We start from the raw sequence: 18146 nt of genomic DNA, 5'->3' as shown, positions 1-18146 counted from the left end.
CAATGAATACCCCTTTCGCCAACAGTTGCATAAAATGTTTTGTCTATTTCAATTTATCTTGAAGCTTTTTATACTTTCAATTTTCATCCTGTATTTAGAAGAAAGAAAAGGGCCACTAAAGAATTATATCTGAATACCAATCACTTCCATTTCCATTTATTCCAAGTACATTTTTAAAGGTTTCAATATATCACCAGGGACAATGGGCTGCTAAATTTGAAGTTAACAACTGGGAAATATTATTAACTGTTCAGTTGATATTTTTTAAAACTGTGACTTGGAATACCAATCTTTTTATTGTTTTTTTTTTTTTTTTTTTTTTTTTGAGGCGGAGTCTCGCTCTGTCGCCCAGGCTGGAGTGCAGTGGCCGGATCTCAGCTCACTGCAAGCTCCGCCTCCCGGGTTTACGCCATTCTCCTGCCTCAGCCTCCCGAGTAGCTGGGACTACAGGCGCCCGCCACCTCGCCCGGCTAGTTTTTGTATTTTTAGTAGAGACGGGGTTTCACTGTATTAGCCAGGAGGGTCTCGATCTCCTGACCTCATGATCCGCCCGTCTCGGCCTCTTATTGTTTCTTAAATGTGTTAACACATTAGTTAAAAATATTACCAAAGATCTACACTCTCTATTGATTTTAACTGAAATGCATTGTTTCATTCACGGCTAGTAATAATATCTATTCTAGTTAAAAATTTTAAAATGACATTAAAATAGTTTAGGTAGCGAAACATTAGTGGATGTTAATTGTTTCCTCACCTATATTTATCAGTGTTAGCGCAACTGCTTTGCTAGTTGCAAAGCTGTATTACCAGAGTAAATATGTATTTGTAAACTGTATGGGAACTAAAAATTAGGAAGAGAGCCATTTTCTTATTTTAACAAATGGTCACATTTAACTTAGCCTGAGGGTAAAAGTCAAAGGTTGACTTTTATCCACGCTAAATAACAAATGATTAAAAATCCAGTGAGTCCAGTAAGCTATATTTCAAGGGGTAGGACCTTAATAATATAGCTCTTGTATATCCATACTGGCAGGGTTCCTTTAAATTACATCCAACCATTATAAACTACAGTACTGTGTAAAAGACAGTACTAAAAATAAACCATCTTAAAAACATGATGTCAAGAAAATAGATCTATACCTGGATTAGGCACACTCATATTTAAAGAGAAAATATTCTAAAACTTATCTTTATATAGTACATTATTTCATCCAAAGATATACCCAGATCGTGGTTTTACACTACATAATATTAAGTTGGTGCAAAAGTAATTGTGATTTTTGCCACTACTTTTGCACCAACCTAATAATTTTTTTCTCAAAGCAATGCATTCTTCCTAATAACGGACACTATGTGCACTAGAAAAAAATTCAAAAAATTGTATTATGACACTCAGAATTCACAGTTAATGGAAGAGCAATATTACTAAAATGTATAATTTTCAACAATAGGCAGATTTACCACAAAGTTTCTAAAACAGCTTCAGCTTCAGAACCCATCTATTGTACTGGTGCTTCACAAGACCCTATACTTAATTTGTATTTCTATTTCAATATTGTTTTTAAAGAGGTTCCCCAAATTGTATAAATGCAGATCCCCAAATCTTGCAGATGCCCCTGATTCGAAGTTTTCTCAAGATAAGGCTTAAATGACAAAGAAAGAAATCTGGAGAATACAATGGAGGAGAAACTACAGAGTAACCTAAAGTAGAACTCCTTAACTGACAGATTTATTAGACAAATTTCTTCATGTGGCTACAGGGAAAGCAAAAAGAGCTGCTGACCTGAAGGCAGAAAGATCTGGTATGCTAAGCATCCCTTTCTTGCACAGTGGGCAGGTAGAGTGGAGAAACCATGCCTTTGAGAAGCATAACTAGCCTCTGTTGCCGTGAGAAAGGCATGCAAGAGTCTCAGAAGCAGAAGGCAGAGCCAGCTGGCTCTCAGGACAGGGCAGGCACGTAACTGGACCAGACTAGTGCACCAGTTAGGCTTCACCCGTACATACTACTTTATATCTCTAGTCCCTCATCTACAAAATAGGAGCAATAATCCCTGTCTCAAACTTTCTTCTCATGGATTCTTAAAGTGAAAAAGGTCAGGAAAGTTCTAAAAGAATTTCAGACAAAGTTTCTAATATCTCCATTCCCAATTTTTTCATTAATAGATTACTCGGCAGACTGTTAGGTAATTTTAAAAGTTACATTAACTCTTTTAGGCAAATATAAAATTAAGGTACAATTAGTGCACCCTAGTGGCCTAGAAATGTTGACAGTTCCTTAGAATCTGGTAACCTGAGAAGAAATGTCTACAAGTGCATTTTCCCTGGTAGACTCTGACTCTATAAATAATATAATCATTTCAACCATTTTCAGAACGTAGAGTGAAATCATCTAAAAGAGCAACTAAGAGAATCCCCATCACCTCTCAGTTCAGTTATACTGCAAGTGCTTCCTTTATAGGCTCCTTTTAAAATGGTAAGCATGTCTAGTTGTCTATTTTAAGATATCGGGAAATTTTAGTTATAACAAAGTTGTATTATCACATATATCTAGGAATAGAAAATGCCAGATTCTATCTGGAACTCTTTTTCATGAAATACTTATTAACATTTCCCTGAAGGCAAATATTCCTCCCAAGAGTCTGCAAAATCACTTAATAACATATTTTTATATTGTGTTTTATTGGCCTCATCTATTCTTCTTTAAAAGAAAAGGCTGGCATCTTGAGCTTCTTATATTTCCTCTTCAGTTCCTAACATGGTCCTGAAACACACTGGTGGATCAGGACATTCTTATTGCTTAAATTGATTAAATGTTTTAATGGCAGATAAGTAAGAAATAGCAAAATAGCCATTAATATTAAAATACTGAATTATAAAATATTTACATGTTTAAAAATGGTATCCACATCCCACATATATTTAACTTGCCAAAAATAAAACCAACAGAAATTGTACCACAGTACAGGTAGACTCTAAAAATGGGCATAGGGATGAATGATAGCATCTTAGAAACACTCTACTTGAAGAAAAACCCTAGGAAGCTCAAGAAAGCAACTAAAGAAATTTGTAGGGTAAACATGTCCAATATCTATTACTAATAATTTTATAATTGTTATTAGAACGACTTACTTTGTGCACTATATGGTTTAATTACAAATAATAAGCATCCATGAATGAGCTTAAATTGTTCCTGCAAATGTATGCTATTCATTCAGGTAAAAAAATATTTTTAAAGAGTTTATATGTATGTGGCATCACATTAGTCTCTGCAGAGGATAAAAACTTTGGTACTTAAAAAGTCACAACTATTGCTTGGTTTGATTAAATGCCAGATAAGTGATATCGAGAAGGACTACTGACTAGGGTAGTCAGTGAAGAAAGATGTAACAAAGAGGTATAATTTAAAGTAAAACTTAAAAGATTCAAAAGTTTGGCCAGGTAGAAGCACCAAGTAAGTCACAAATTCCAGGAAAAGGAATCAGCAAAAGTAAGGACAATAAGCAAGGCAGAGTCATGAGATACTGACTAGGTTAGTCTGATTTTTAGACAGAATACGTGTTAACAGACTCTATGATGGATTTAAAAGGAAATAGAAGACAGTTTTAGGAGGCTTTGAAATTACAAAAGGGATCCATGAAAAGTTTCAGAATAAAAACTAAGATAATATTAGAAATGGTAATCTGACAGTGACAAGAAGGAGATTTTAGAGGTACAAGGGCATGAAAGAAGACGACTCATAAAGAGGATCTTGCAATAACCCTGCCTGAGATTTCTAAGGACCAGATGATGCTTACAAAAATCTTGGGGAGTAGATTTTAACATACCTATGCAGTCAACTTTCCTTTAAAACAAACTTATTTAAGTGCTCTGTTCTAGACAAAATTACCAGACAAAAGGAATTCCTGAAAATGAAAGTATGTGTATAAAATAAATGTTATTCTGTTGTATTTTTATTTGGTTTTCATAGGTCCCTATAGAAACTCATATTCTCACATTCTTTATGCCCACAGAGAAGCACAGGAAATAATGACAAAGATTTCAGTAAGAGTTTGCCTACAGCAAAATAGTCACTGCCACCCATGATCTCTATTAGGCATCCCCTTGATAGTAATGGGGACCCATCCTGAAATAGAAGACTGTGCCACTTATTGCTCAAGTCACAGCTATACTTGATATAGTCACAGAGCCTGGAGAATCTGTCGTCAATTTTTTTTCAGTCCTAACTAGCCATGAGATAACCCCAGCAGAGGAGAGAAAACAAGCACATGCATTTTTTGAAAGCAGGTTTACGATCCCCACTTGTATTCGAAAGATTAACACGTGGATATCCACCTATACTAGAAGCACATGGGACCAGGGTAAGTAAAGGTCAGCAGAGCAGTAAAGATTTAGCAGGTGAAACCGATTGTTTACAAGTCTAATCATTTTGGAAAACAAGAGTGTTTATTGCACCATTCACTTTCTTCTAACACATTTAAACTATGTTCCAAATGAAATATATTATAAATCTTCATTTGGTCTTGAGTCCTTTTAGTTTAACTCTCAGGACTCAAACTGGATCTTGCATATTCCTATTGGTGTTTAGTACGCTTCAGTAACCCCTACAATATTGGAAATAATGTGATTAATAGTAATGATCCTGAGTTACTTCTCATAGGAGAGGTTTAATGATATTGCACAGGAAGTTTCTTGGTGTTCATGTTAATCTTTTACGGGGGTCCACTTTCATCTCCGGTTTCTAACAGGAAGTGACTCTTCCTGCCAAAACAAGTTTCGAACCTCCCTTCTGTCACCCGGGCCCATAAGAATGCTTATCATGCCCAAGAAGGCTGAGGCACAGGAGGGAACTCAGCTACAACCGGACAGCATTAAGGTTAGGTCAAAAATAGTGCAGTCACAAGGCCCAGAGGTAGCATCTTACAGAACCCAACTAGAGGGAGGCAAAGGTGCTATAGAAATAAATTTATAGTCAGTACTTAAAGCTTTGCTTATGCACTTGCTCAAAGAATAGAACTGTCTTAGGGCCATTATGAAAGAGCATGGTCCAACCAAGACAGTAAAAATGATAACCTTAGGTCCAAGGACGGGCCTAGATGAATCTGACATATTCCCACGGATTTCCTGGTTAAAGGTCTCCACCAAGTAATTGGTGGTGAGGAACCCACTGTTGATCCTTTACAATCCATCTTATTTCAGCATTCATAGTATTTATTTTTAAAATGGAAAAAATAACCATTTTCTGCTTATTGGACATCTTCATAAAGCCCAGGTTAAAAAAAAAAAAAAAAAAAAAAGAAACTCCTAAAAGTGCTATCATACACAGATAGTACTGTGGGCTCCTGTGTGACTTTTAGGGAATTCACGATTCTATGTCTCCATCAGACCTAACCAGGTAAATAAATCCTCTTATAGAACTATGTCTTTAAAAAGTGGCTTTATTTATTTACTCCTCATGTGCCATAACTTATCAATGCAATCAATGATTACTCTCCAAATATAAATTAAAGATGATCATGAGGATCCCACTGTCTTTCTTTTAGAAAGAACTACACAATATGATAATTAGGAGTGTGGATCCAATCCATTTGTCTTCATTTCAGTTTCTCAATTATCTTTAATGCAACATAACCTTTTGTTTCCTTATTTTTTTATGTGTCAGTGGTTTTTCAAATACTTTGATATATGCTACAGAAAATGATATTGGTGTTAGGAGCTGCCACTAGCTTATATTATCTAACTTCCTTGTGCTGTCAGTTTCCTTACCTAAAAAATAAGATGACTGGATTACATCAGTGGTTTCTAGTGGACTTCTATGACACCAGTGCAGGAGAGTAGAGGAAACAGTGGAAGGAAAGTGAGGGAATGTCAATGGCAGGGGACTCAAAGCTGGCTTGTCCCTGCAGCTTAACTATGCAGCTCTCTTTTTATTTTACCCTTTCACCTGTTTTAGAAACAAGGGCTATGCCTATGACTTGACTTGGAACAACAACAACAAAAAGAAATCCACTTACAAAAATAATCAAAAACCAATGATTTTTTTTCTAAAAATTCTAAACTTTCCATTTCTAATTAATTGAATTATTAAAAACATTCAAAATATTAATAGCTTAGGCATGACTTTTAGCTGCACTAATAAAGGTAAGGAGACTAAGATAGAAGCAAGTATTCGAATCCAAGATCACATAACAAATGATTGTATGAGCAGAACCCAAACCTTCTAACTTTTATTTTAGTGCTTTATTCACTAGCAACACACAATAGCAGGGCTATTGCTGTACTACCCACAGCTAAGGCATGCACTATTCCTATTAAAGTCTATGTGGCTGCTGCCCCCTGGAGTTGTGCAAAGTGACAGGCCTGCAGAACAATTCAAAATGGAAATAACTCTAAAACAATTATTACATGCTATATAGCCTCTTTAGAATTTGTTACCAAAACATCCACATATTTCAACTCCATATTGTAAAAGGGGACAGCTTTCCTCTCTTGAAAAGTCTGTACAAATATAAAGCACTAGATTAAGTATCAAATGTGAAAACAAGGAAGTGGCCTTAAAGCTTGATTACAGAATTAGAAAATAGGGCAATTTATTTAACAAATATTTCAGAATCACCAACAACTCAGAAAAAAGAGACCATAGAACAATTCTGAAAATAATATTTTGGGGAAATTGCCCTCAAATACAAATGCCTTTGAGTTAATAACCTCTTTATTTCATTAGACAGGTACTCTTTTGACAGAGACAGTTTGCTAGAAAGTTTACATTATGTTTCTTAATATAGGTATACACATTTTACATTACATGTGCAATTTAAATTACATCTATAAAAACAATTTACTGGAATGTATCTCAATATTAAAGACTTTAAAGTCATTTTCACAAAACTGTACAGTGCAGAAATAGTACATTACATGCATTTCTCTCTCAGGCAGAGAAGCCAAGTCACAAAGAGATGCAGTGAGTTGCTGAAGGTATTAAGAAACTCAAGGAACTGTCCCTGGAAGGTAGAAATCCTGATTTAAACCATGTGACTATGCCCCGTGTCCCATTTAACCACAAAACAGGTAATTAAAGTCTCCCTCAAATTATGTTGAAGACATACAGTTTCAGGAAACATTGACCAATAATTTTTTTCATAAAAAGGGATTATTTTTCATTATAAACTGGAAACTCCAGTCAATAGCTATATTAGAAATCATAAAAAGTAGGGTTTTAACTCTGACTGCCAATATTTATAATACTTCAGAAAATGAGTATTAGATAAAACGTGTAATTTGGTTCCATATGGTGAAATGTAACATAATAGAGCATCTCTAAAATGATATAACCTGGAGAAAAGTTGTTAATATGATTAAATTTTACCCTGCACAGGATACTCAGTAGATCACTGTAAAAGATAACAGTGGAATCTGCTTGGTAATTAATTTCTGTAGAACAGCTGTAGGCTTGAACCTGTAAAAACTAATTTCAGTATAAATATTAGCATCTCTACAAAGCAGCGTCTCTCAAAACTGGTAAAATTAAACAGAGCAAGTACCAACAAGTGTGCAGGTATCAGAAAATCTGTTTTGATCATTTATTTCATTTATGTTTTAGGCATTTACAAACTATACATGGATATCCAACAGCAGCAGAACACTATAATATAAAGCCAAAACTTCTGGCTATTTTTAAGAACATGTTAACTTTTCCTAATAACCTGCTTGATATAATACAAAAATAATACCACTTTAAAGCATTGCAATGTTTAAGCCATCCTAATTCAATTTATTGTCTAAAATATGCACTGTGCATAGCTATTAATCTCAAGGTGGCTCTAATCAAGCTTCAGAGAGTACTCAGAAATAGCCCAATTCATTGCCTCACTAGCATTTTTTAAATGGCAGTGGTCCACCTTCCTTCCTTGGTCAAGAGTGGAAAAGAAAGAAAGAAAAAGGGTAAGAGGGACTTCTCTGTGGAAAGGTTTGGCCTTGGAGTCAAGGCTTTTAAGATGTGCCAGTGATCTTGGATCGATGCCTTTTTATTTTCTTTCAGGAATAAATCTGAGCAATGGAATGGCTTGTGATTGTCTGGCCAACCAGCCATATCAGATTTATCAGAAAGAATGAAAACTGGCTCAGAGGACTCCTGCAGTGGCTGAGTGGCAGGTTGCTGGGAAAGACACACACACAAACAATATACTCAGTGGTGGAAGGGAAAATATATATTAACACATGTAAACTCAATAAATACTTAGATGTAAAGAGAGAATCTATAGTAACAGAAAGGGTGAATGCATAAGACAGATGATAAATAGTACTTCTATTTAAAAACCAAAGGGATGAAAGCTCATGAATACTAAATATTTGAATCCACTTTGAGGAGGAAATATGATTTTCCATCAAATAAACGCAAACTCTAAAAATCAGCCAATGCAAACATACTGTGCTCAGGTTAGAATAAAAAATGCATAAATCTTTCACAAAGTTCATGCTCTGATAAATATTCTAATGTAATTTCTTAATTAAGACACATTTCCAGTGACTAAATGAAAAAATATATATAAAGCAGTAAGTGCCTTGATTTTCAACAAAATTTCACTTTCTATGCATACATGATTAAAATAAATAAAAGCAGTTGAGTTTAACAGCAAAAAAAAAAAAAAAAAAAAAAGGAATACTGATATAACCGGAGTCATTTCATCACAACAGAACATTTATAGTATTTCCAAGCAATTTGCAATTATTCTAATAGATATTTATGTATTTAGACACATTGTCAAGAAAAAAATAACACCTTCTAAAAAGCCCCCATATATATGAGAATTTCAAATTAAAAAGAAAACTGCGTGCCCACAGATGTGCTTACAGTAAACACTTGCAAGAAAGAGAATTGATGCTTTTTTAAAAATATATTTAACACCATTTTCATGACTTAACTTTTATTAACATTTTTCTTCTCAAATGAAAAATAACCCCACGATTTTGGAGATATAATGATGTATCTTAAACATGTAAGAAAGCTATATGTACTTTTATAGAATGAAAAGCAAGACTGAGTTACCTGCAAAAAAGAAATGAGAACTGAACTTGTTCATTTATCTACTAAGGTATATAAGAGTACTACCTCAATACTACTATATATTTTCTTCAATACAAAGGCAATATTGATAATTTTCCATTATACAAGGAAGACATAAATTTTAGAATTATTCCTTTGGTTAGCAAAGGCTTTATAATTGCCATATAAAGGGACTTTGGTTATAATATATCTAGATATAATATATCTAAACATGCATAATTGAAAATGAGACAACGTCCTTTAGAATTTCTAAAAAATCACCTTCTCTAAAGCTGAATTTTTTCCAAGCAAAAGAAAAAAACGGTCCTCTTCTGTTACAATTATTTTAAAAAATATCTTAAAGATCTATACAACAGCATCCCCCGCCCTATATTTTTATTCTGTTCACATAGAGCAGTAAATAAGGTGCATTCCTTCTGCTTAAGAAATTAGCATTTCAAAAATATGCCACTTTCCCCTGAACTCCAAGCGTGTCTAATAATGCGAGAAGCAGATTGTCTTCCCTCGTTTCCTTAATTTGTTTCATCTAAAAGCAATTCACTCAACATCTTGTCGCCCTCTGGCAGCTTAGTTTACTTATCCGCACTTAATTTCTCATTTGGACCAAAACAAACTCCTCCAAACTGCTACTGACTGCTAACCGCGAGAGGGGAGACGCGCAATATGTATTTAGTTGGGAACACACAGCCACACACATACATAGGCACAAACACACACAGCCTCACTCATACCCCAGACAGTAACTTGTTTTTATAATAGCACTGCATTAAAACCAGCTGAACTTTCCCTGCCAGGTGCGGCAGGGTGGGGGTGGGGGAGAATGAAAAAAGAAGTCCCCGGGGCATTTACAGTTTCCAATGGATCACCTTAGTATGCGTGTTGCAATTATACCAGGGATGCACCCGAGAGTTTTTCTTTGTACGGCCCTTTCATCTGGATCACTTTGTGTTTTGAACAAGTGAGACTCGCCTTTGTGCCCCCAGAATTTCAAGTACAGAGTCACACACGGAACAATGGCACGCTAATCCTCGCGCTCTAAATGGGCTCACTTGTGGGTCTGACAATTCGCCCAGCGAAACGAGAAGAGACGAGCGAGGGCGCGAGCTGGTGTCGCCTGAGACGAGGAAGAGGACAGCTGCAGAACTAATTTGGATTACATTCCTTGCAGAAATTCTGAAAAGGGCTTTTCGGCATAGCTCAACCCGGAGCCGCACAGTTAATACCAAATTGCTGCGGACTCGGAGCGGGGTCCCTCAGCGGCAGAGGCTGAACCAGCCAGCCCCCAGTAGGTCGCCTTGTAGAAATTCCTCTCGGCTAAGCCTGCATGTCGGTCGCCACTGCCTTTGAATGGGTCAATGTGTATAATCAACCCATTGAGGGAAAATATGAAGGGACTCGAAGTGGGGAGGGAGATAAAAAGAGATGTATCTAAGAGGCCGCTTGGAATGTCAAGTCCGTGTTGGTGTGATGCCGGAGGTGGCTGGAGCGCGGGACCTGGTATGCGTGAAGAATTTCGGAGTAATTGGGAGGGTGCAAACAGCCAGCACAAAACGCCGCACATGTGCCATTCGAAGGTCATTTTGAAAGCCTCGATGATTGTAACTTGTTGTTTACTAGGCAAAGGAGGCGGCGGCGGCGGCGGGGGCGGAGCGGGAAAACTACAGCTTGCTGTTTTCTTGGTGAGGTCAGAAGGACACTCTCTGGGGGCCTAAAGCGCTCCCTATCGCCACTCCCGGGGGCTTTATCACCTCAAGCTACTTCCCACGCTCCAGTCACCATCCCCGAATGGTTTCAGAAATCTCCCTGGCTCTCCAAAAGGCACCCCTTGGCCGCATCAGACGCCGGTCCTCCTCAGACCTCTCCCGTCCCAGTTTCATCCCCAGGAAACTCAAGTGTCAGAAACTTTGAGCTTCCTTGTACTGCAGGTGCTATCATTAGTCCTGCAAGCCTTGGCGCTCCAACCCCGCCGCGCTGCCTCTCGGGGTCAATTAGCCCTTTGCCTGCCCAGGTACCTGGGGCTCGAGCTCTCCAGCAAGCAGTGGCCGCGCACCCGCCACCCCCACCGCCGCCGCTTGCGCCTCGGGTGGATCCAGTGACCCGCAGGCTCCACAGCCCGGCCAGGCAGTAAACAGACAAGTTTGAAGGACTCCGGCCAATAGCAAGTTGAACTACAGGAAGAACTCTTCCAGGAGCCAAACACGGCAACCGACGGGAAGGCCGGGCTTCTGACTCAAGTGTGCCAAGCCTTTTTTTTTTTTTTTTTTTTTTTTTAAGAGGTCATGCAGGCGAGCAAGCGCCCCTCAAGTCAATGGGGCGAGGGCTCCGGGAAGCCGGCGGAAGAGGCCCAGAGCTCCAGACACCGGACCGAGGCGCGCCCGCCAGCTGCACTCGGGCTGCCCAGGCTGTGTGCGAGTCGCGTCTGACCCCACAAGGCTCGGGCGACTGGGGGCGCAGCGGCCGCCAGCAGCACACACAGGTGCAAAGCCCGGGTCTCTGAGCGCCACCCTCCACCGCCCTTCAGGCTCGGCGCGGGAGAGGCCCAATCAGCGCCTCCCCAGGACCCCGGCCCTCCGCGGCCCCGGCGGTGCGGGTTCTTCCCTCGAGGGACCAGACAGGGACAGGAGAGTCTCCTCTGACTGGGGATTTGGGTCTCCCATGTCCCGAACAACAGGCGCCACCAGAAGGGATCCCGCTTAGGCTCCCACACAAAACGCTCGGGAAAGAAAAACGGGGGGTTAAGGAGAGAAAAAAGAGGGGCTCAGAGTGATTTCTTCACGATAAATAAAGCGCAGGCACACATACAGGGTAAGTTTCAAATGGAAAGAGGGGCGACCGAGAGCCCAGGGAAGACGTCCCGGTCGAGCGGTCCCTCCACGCCTCCCGGGATGGGTGAAGAGGGCAGGGGAGCCACTCAAGGCAGCCCCGCCGGCGGCGGCAGGTTCGGCGACCGGAGCGCCAGAAGGAACCCACCTGACTGAGAATCGCTGGGCTGGACGGTCCCCGCCGCCACGAGAAGGCTCACCCAGACCCAAAGTCCTGTCGCCGGCTTCATTTTTTGGAAGTCTCAGATCCCGTGCTGACAATTACATGTCCAAATGGCATATCCCCCTTTTGGGCACGCGGAGGAGATCCCCCAGCCGGGCACGCGTGGGGGCGCGAGGGGGGCGGGCGCGGCGCGCGCGGTGTAGTGACTCCCAGGGCGGGCGACCGAGTCCGCGCCCGCGGGTCCAGGGCCGGAGCTCGAAGAGGGGGCGAGTGTGCGTGTGTTGGAGTGTGCTCGGTGTGTGCGCGTGGCGCTCCGGGCCGGACTGTGCAGTTATTTCCCCGCGTGAGCCTTCGCTTGCTCGCTGCCTCCTCACTTTCTCTCTCTCTCACTGGTTGGTCAACAATAAAAAAGGAAGGGGGGCGAAAGGTTTCCAAAAAAAGTTGATTGCAAAGAGGCGGTAGGTTTCCGGCCTCTCCCCGCAGCCGGGCTATGTTCTGCTCCTTCTTCAGTTTCCTTGCACCTCCAGTCCAAATTGGGAGGGGAGCGGGGCGGGGGGAGCTTCTCGCTTCTCCCCGGATCCCGTCCTTCTTTTTCCTGTCAGCTTTCCTCACACTTGTCCGGCGGCTGCGGTAATTAAAGCTCCGAGCGTCATTTCCAGCGCTCCGCGGTCTCCAGCTGCAGCCCACAGAGAAATTAATAAGACTCCAGAAAAAAAAAAAAAAAAAAAAAAAAGGTGGGGGGGCGGTGGGAATAAAACAACCCTCCACGCAACCAGGCAGGCTCTGCTCAGCCGCGCAAACCCCGCCCATGCTCTGACCCAACTAGCCACGCCCTTCCCCCCGCCCCCCGCCCCAAAGGGAAATCTCATTGGCTCAGCCACTCCCCAAAATCCTAGGCCTCCGGAGTTGGGAAAACACCTGTCAGAGAGAGGGAGCCGCTTGGTGTGGGGGCGGGGGAAGCTGGATTTAAAGGGCTCACCGGAGCCATGCACTGAAGCACTCCTCTTCCCTCTCTGGCAGAGGCCTGGGACAGCTGGCCCGCAGAGTGGACAGACCATCGGAAGGGCGCTTACAGAAAAGATTTTTTTAAAAAACAAGTCAGCATTTTCTCCATTGTCCCACGGTGCTTATCTACAGACAGGACTTTTCCTAGAAATAAAAGAAAAGTCAATGTTGCTTTCAGCAAAAAGCCTCTGCCCGCAGCACTCTGCCACTCATGGTCCACAATTAGAAAGTACTTTAAAAGTGTGCACAGTAAGTAACTGGTAGCCCCTGCGGATTAGGTGGTGGTAGGGGTATAATCACCGCCCCACCTCCCGCCCCCAGTTATGCCATCTCTCCGGTTATTCCCACATTTCCAAACTGACCGACATTGAGCCAAACTAAAATTTCACATTTATAAAGCCATACCCTTTGATTTTTAGATTTTGTTTTTTTCACCTTTGGAGTTCATTCTTATTAGGCAGATTCTAGTCCAAAGCCACTGATTTAATCTTAAAGGGCTAGAAATTGTCCCAACCTGAAAGTATTTAAGGAGGCAACATCAGAACATAATTAACCTTAAATGATTCTGCTTATTCTACAGTAGACCCAGCTTTAGGCCGTTTCCTTGTCCTCACTCTGCACATTCATGGTCCCTAATCCGGAGGTCATTGCTAGTTATGAAAGTCTCTGACCTTTTCTGATTCTAAAATATTCTGGGACTGGGTCATATCAATGTTCATATCCTTTGCCTTTTACAGCTCTGAAACCGCACCCTGGCAAGGGCCAGAATCTCCTGGGGGTAGTAAGTTATTAGTTACTATTTGTACAGGCATTCTATGTATGAATCACTTTCCTTTTTTGGTTTTTCTACAAGCACAAATATATAAATAAAAAGTATCAGGGGAGCTTAAAAATCAAACCACCCTGCCTTTCATTTGAGACCTGGATCTCCATTTCCCACTTTCTTATCTATAGCTCCATCCCTTAAGAATTTCCATGGAGCTGAGAACAGATAGGAAGTACAGATGCCTGAAGCCTGAAGCTTTCCCTTTCTTAGACCCACAGCAAATAACAGGCTCCATGAAGACGCCAAACAAGCTGAGCATGCGGTTTTACCACAAGCAGCCTAGGGCAGGAAGGAACTAGAGCAGATGACAGTGACTTGACCATAATGGTACTGATTTCAGCAGAACTGTGCACACTGCTCTTTGGGATTATCTTTGTTTTCTTTTTTTATTTATTACTCTTTCTCTCTGTTTCCTCTTCTTTCTTTTTTTTTTTTTTTGAGACGGAGTCTGGCTCTGTCGCCCAGGCTGGAGTGCAGTGGCCGGATCTCAGCTCACTGCAAGCTCCGCCTCCCGGGTTCACGCCATTCTCCTGCCTCAGCCTCCCGAGTAGCTGGGACTACAGGCGCCCGCCACCTCGCCCGGCTAGTTTTTTGTATTTTTTAGTAGAGACGAGGTTTCACCGTGTTAGCCAGGATGGTCTCGATCTCCTGACCTCGTGATCCGCCCGTCTCGGCCTCCCAAAGTGCTGGGATTACAGGCTTGAGCCACCGCGCCCGGCCACCTCTTCTTTCATTCAGTCTCTCTTCATTCCCCTTTCCTTAAATCTTTTTGAAATTCTAAGGCACCTCTCTTCCATAAAAGCTACTTCTTTTCAAAACTTACTTTCTGTCCCTAGAATGACAATTTAAATGAGAAAAACAAAATGTCTTGCTTTTGGAAAAGTTTAAGTCTCTGTAGTAAAAAAAAAAAAAAAAAAGAAAGAAAGAAAAAAGAAAGAAAGAAAATAAAAAAGGAAAAAAAAAAAGTCTGGTTTCTGATGCCAATTATGTTGCACGAAGTGAAGAAATGGGCCAGGTGTGGTGGCTCATGCTTGTAATTCTAGCATTTTGGGAGGCTGAAGTGGGAGGATCCCTTGAGGCCAGAAGTTCCAGATCAACCTGGGCAACATAGTGAGACTTCATCTCTACCAATGTTTTTTTTTTTTTTTTTTTTTTTTTTTTTTTTCCATGAGCTGGGTATGGTGGTGCACACCTGTAGTCTTAGCTATTGGGAGGTTGAGGGGGGATAGGATTGCTTGAGTCCAGGAGTTAGTGGTTACAGTGAGCTATGATCATGCCACTGCACTCCAACCTGGGAGACAGACCAAGACTCTATCTCTAACAACAACAACAACAAAAAGACAAAGTGAATAAATGAATTGCATATTTTAGCTTAAATTGAAGGGCAAAAACTTAATGGCCTGAATATTTTGGATTTTTTTATAGTTGTGTCAATTATGATAGTTTTTGTTCCCCTGTCAATTTAATAGCTTTTATATGACAGAGTGTCTTCTATATGCCCTGGTCTCACCCATATCTTCTAGAATAATTCTCGACAAAGGAGGGTTTTTCCATTAATATTTGTTGGTTTATAAAAACAGTATATATTTTTGTGGATATTAAACAACCCATACAAGGTATTCACCTATTAAATTACCCAACATACCCTCAGTTTCCTTCTAATTCTATTTGTTCTGCCTTGATCCCCATTTTACTGGTTCTAACACTGAAACAACAATTTTAGATATGTGGCCACAGATGAATATCTGAACAGCAGCCTATAAAATGATTTGACATAAAAGCTTTCACCAAAAAAAGCGTGATATATTTGGTGGTGCCTTGTCTACCCAATCAGATTCTAGCTCAGATAAACTGAAATGTAGACAGGAAGATAGTACCCTATATGGGCATGCCAGAGGATGAGAAAGAAGTCATGAGCTAGAGTCAAGAATCAGTTTTTTCAGTGTCTACCCTCATTTGCTTCCCATCTCATCTAAATCGTTATAGGAAACAAACACCAGAGTAGGGAATATTTACTAGCTGATGTAGAAAGGACATGATACTTGGATTGTTGGAGGCCAAGATGGATCTCTGTATTTCTTTACTTTTCCATATAGCTTGATAATAAATCCCTATTAGGGGACCTAACTAGAATGTGTTGCTGTTACTCACAACCTGCATAAAAATTATGTGGGTAACTCAATGTGTTACTTAGCAAGCCATGGATGAATACCTGGAATTATCTGCTGAGTGCCCATTTTCTAGAAACGGTCCTTTCCTCAGTTCCACATGTTTAACTTGGATCTACCTTCAGGCTACAACAAACCCCCTCCTTGGCTCTAAGTTGGACCACTCAAAACACCAAGTTGAACCAAGTAAAATGCCTTGGTCACTGTTAATTGGATGGGACTTCCACTGAGTCCTTTATCTGGCATTTTTATGAATGAAATAAAGAGTTTATATCCTGTCTTTCATGGATAGCTTTTGAGATCTAAAACTTCACATCTAGTTTTTCTTTCCTTCTATATAAGAATAACAGGCCGTGGTGAGAATGAAGCTACTGTTTGAAAGAATCGAAATCTCAGATGGATCCGGAGAATATTCAAGCTCTTCCTGTGGCTGTTTCATGTCCCCTTTTTCCTTAAGCTAGTTCAATTTTCATTTTTGTTACCTGAAACCAGAACAGTGTGAAATGGGACTAGAACTTCTCCAGCTTGAGGGAGATCATAGAGGTCATTATGCCCTGAGAAAGATATCTTGCTATGGCCCATATTATTTTATTTTCCTTCCAGATCTCTGACACTTTCCCTTGGTTGAAGCTGTAACCCCAATATAGAGACGGCTTTGTCCTGTGATGCTCTTTTATATCCCCTTCTCCAATTCATTTCTTCCATTATTAATAGAATTCAAGGAGAGTCTTGACATAATGAGTGACAGAATGCTTCTTTTTGGGGAAAGGAACACATTGAACTCAGAATTCAGTGTAAAATTATTATAGATCCCTGACTTTGTCCCAGAGTCTTATAGTTCATTCCAATCTTCAGCTTGTTTCTAAGACTTCCCTAAAGGTCATATTAGAGCTTGCTGCTATAAATATTTTGCCATTGGCCATAAATATAAATTTGGGACAAATGTCAAGCAAGAAAAGAAAACAAGACTCTATTACAAATCAATTATCTTCTCAACATTTAAAAATATATAATTATGGCTGGGCGCGGTGGCTCAAGCCTGTAATCCCAGCACTTTGGGAGGCCGAGACGGGCGGATCACAAGGTCAGGAGATCAAGACCATCCTGGCTAACACGGTGAAACCCCGTCTCTACTAAAAACTACAAAAAACTAGCCGGGCGAGGTGGCGGCGCCTGTAGTCCCAGCTACTCGGGAGGCTGAGGCAGGAGAATGGCGTAAACCCGGGAGGCGGAGCTTGCAGTGAGCTGAGATCCGGCCACAGCACTCCAGCCTGGGTGACAGAGCCAGACTCCGTCTCAAAAAAAAAAAAAATATATATATATATATAATTATAATTTCACTTATTGTGTTTTATCTTCCTCCTTATCTTTCTAAGTCATCTTGTGATCATGAGCAATTCGATTCATATACCTGTACCCATTTCCTCACCTTTAAAGGAAGGGCTTGTTACATCCCAAATCTAATACTTTATAAGTCTCTGATTTACTCTTCACCTACTAAGTGCATATCAAAATTCCCATATATTTTAATTTTCTCTTGCATTCCTTCTTCTTTACCCCCACACACCCCCACATACATCTTCATCTGGGACACCAGATGAACACACCTTAAACTATCATTCTTAGCTCAGGCTGCTATATCAAATACCATTGACTGGGTGGCTTAAACAGCAAACATTTATTTCTCACAATTCTGGAGGCTGAGAAGTCCAAGATCAAGTTGCTAGCTGATTTGGTTCTTGGTGAGGACCCTCTTCTGGTTTGCAGATGAGCTCCTTCTTGCTATAGCTTCACATGGCAGAGAGAGACAGAGAGAGAGAGAATCACTCCCGTGTCTCTTCTTTGCGATCACTTTGAAATCCCATTCATGAAAGTTCCACCCTCATGATATAATTAGCCAAAACTCTATGTCCAAATACGATCAGATGGAGGATTAGGACTTCAAGATGTGAATTTGGGGACACACAAATATTCAGATAAGTAGTGATGCCTTAGGAAAATGTGCAGATAAGCTCACTTCTGTATTACTGGGAAGTGATCAAGACCTGGGCTCTTTACCACTCTTTCAGCCAAGGAGAAACTGGTAAATATCAACCAGGTT

The 18146-nt window shown here is 40.6% G+C and overlaps 1 protein-coding gene across 1 annotated transcript in view; it reads right to left on the bottom strand.

Moving 5' to 3' along the window:
• Nucleotides 1-12850, bottom strand: part of LOC117094169 (receptor tyrosine-protein kinase erbB-4) — a 925342-nt gene extending 912492 nt beyond the window's left edge. The window contains exon 1 of the mRNA XM_033229398.1: nucleotides 12032-12850. Within this exon, the coding sequence (XP_033085289.1) occupies nucleotides 12032-12113 (82 nt within the window). The 5' untranslated portion in view covers nucleotides 12114-12850. The remainder of the gene's footprint in view (nucleotides 1-12031) is intronic.
• Between the last annotated feature and the right edge of the window lie 5296 nt (nucleotides 12851-18146).

Source organism: Trachypithecus francoisi, unplaced genomic scaffold, assembly GCF_009764315.1.
Source record: "Trachypithecus francoisi isolate TF-2019V2 unplaced genomic scaffold, Tfra_2.0 Lachesis_group13, whole genome shotgun sequence".
NCBI lineage: Eukaryota > Metazoa > Chordata > Mammalia > Primates > Cercopithecidae > Trachypithecus > Trachypithecus francoisi.
Note: the sequence above shows the minus strand (reverse complement) of the source record. Positions and strands in the feature narration are given on the sequence as shown.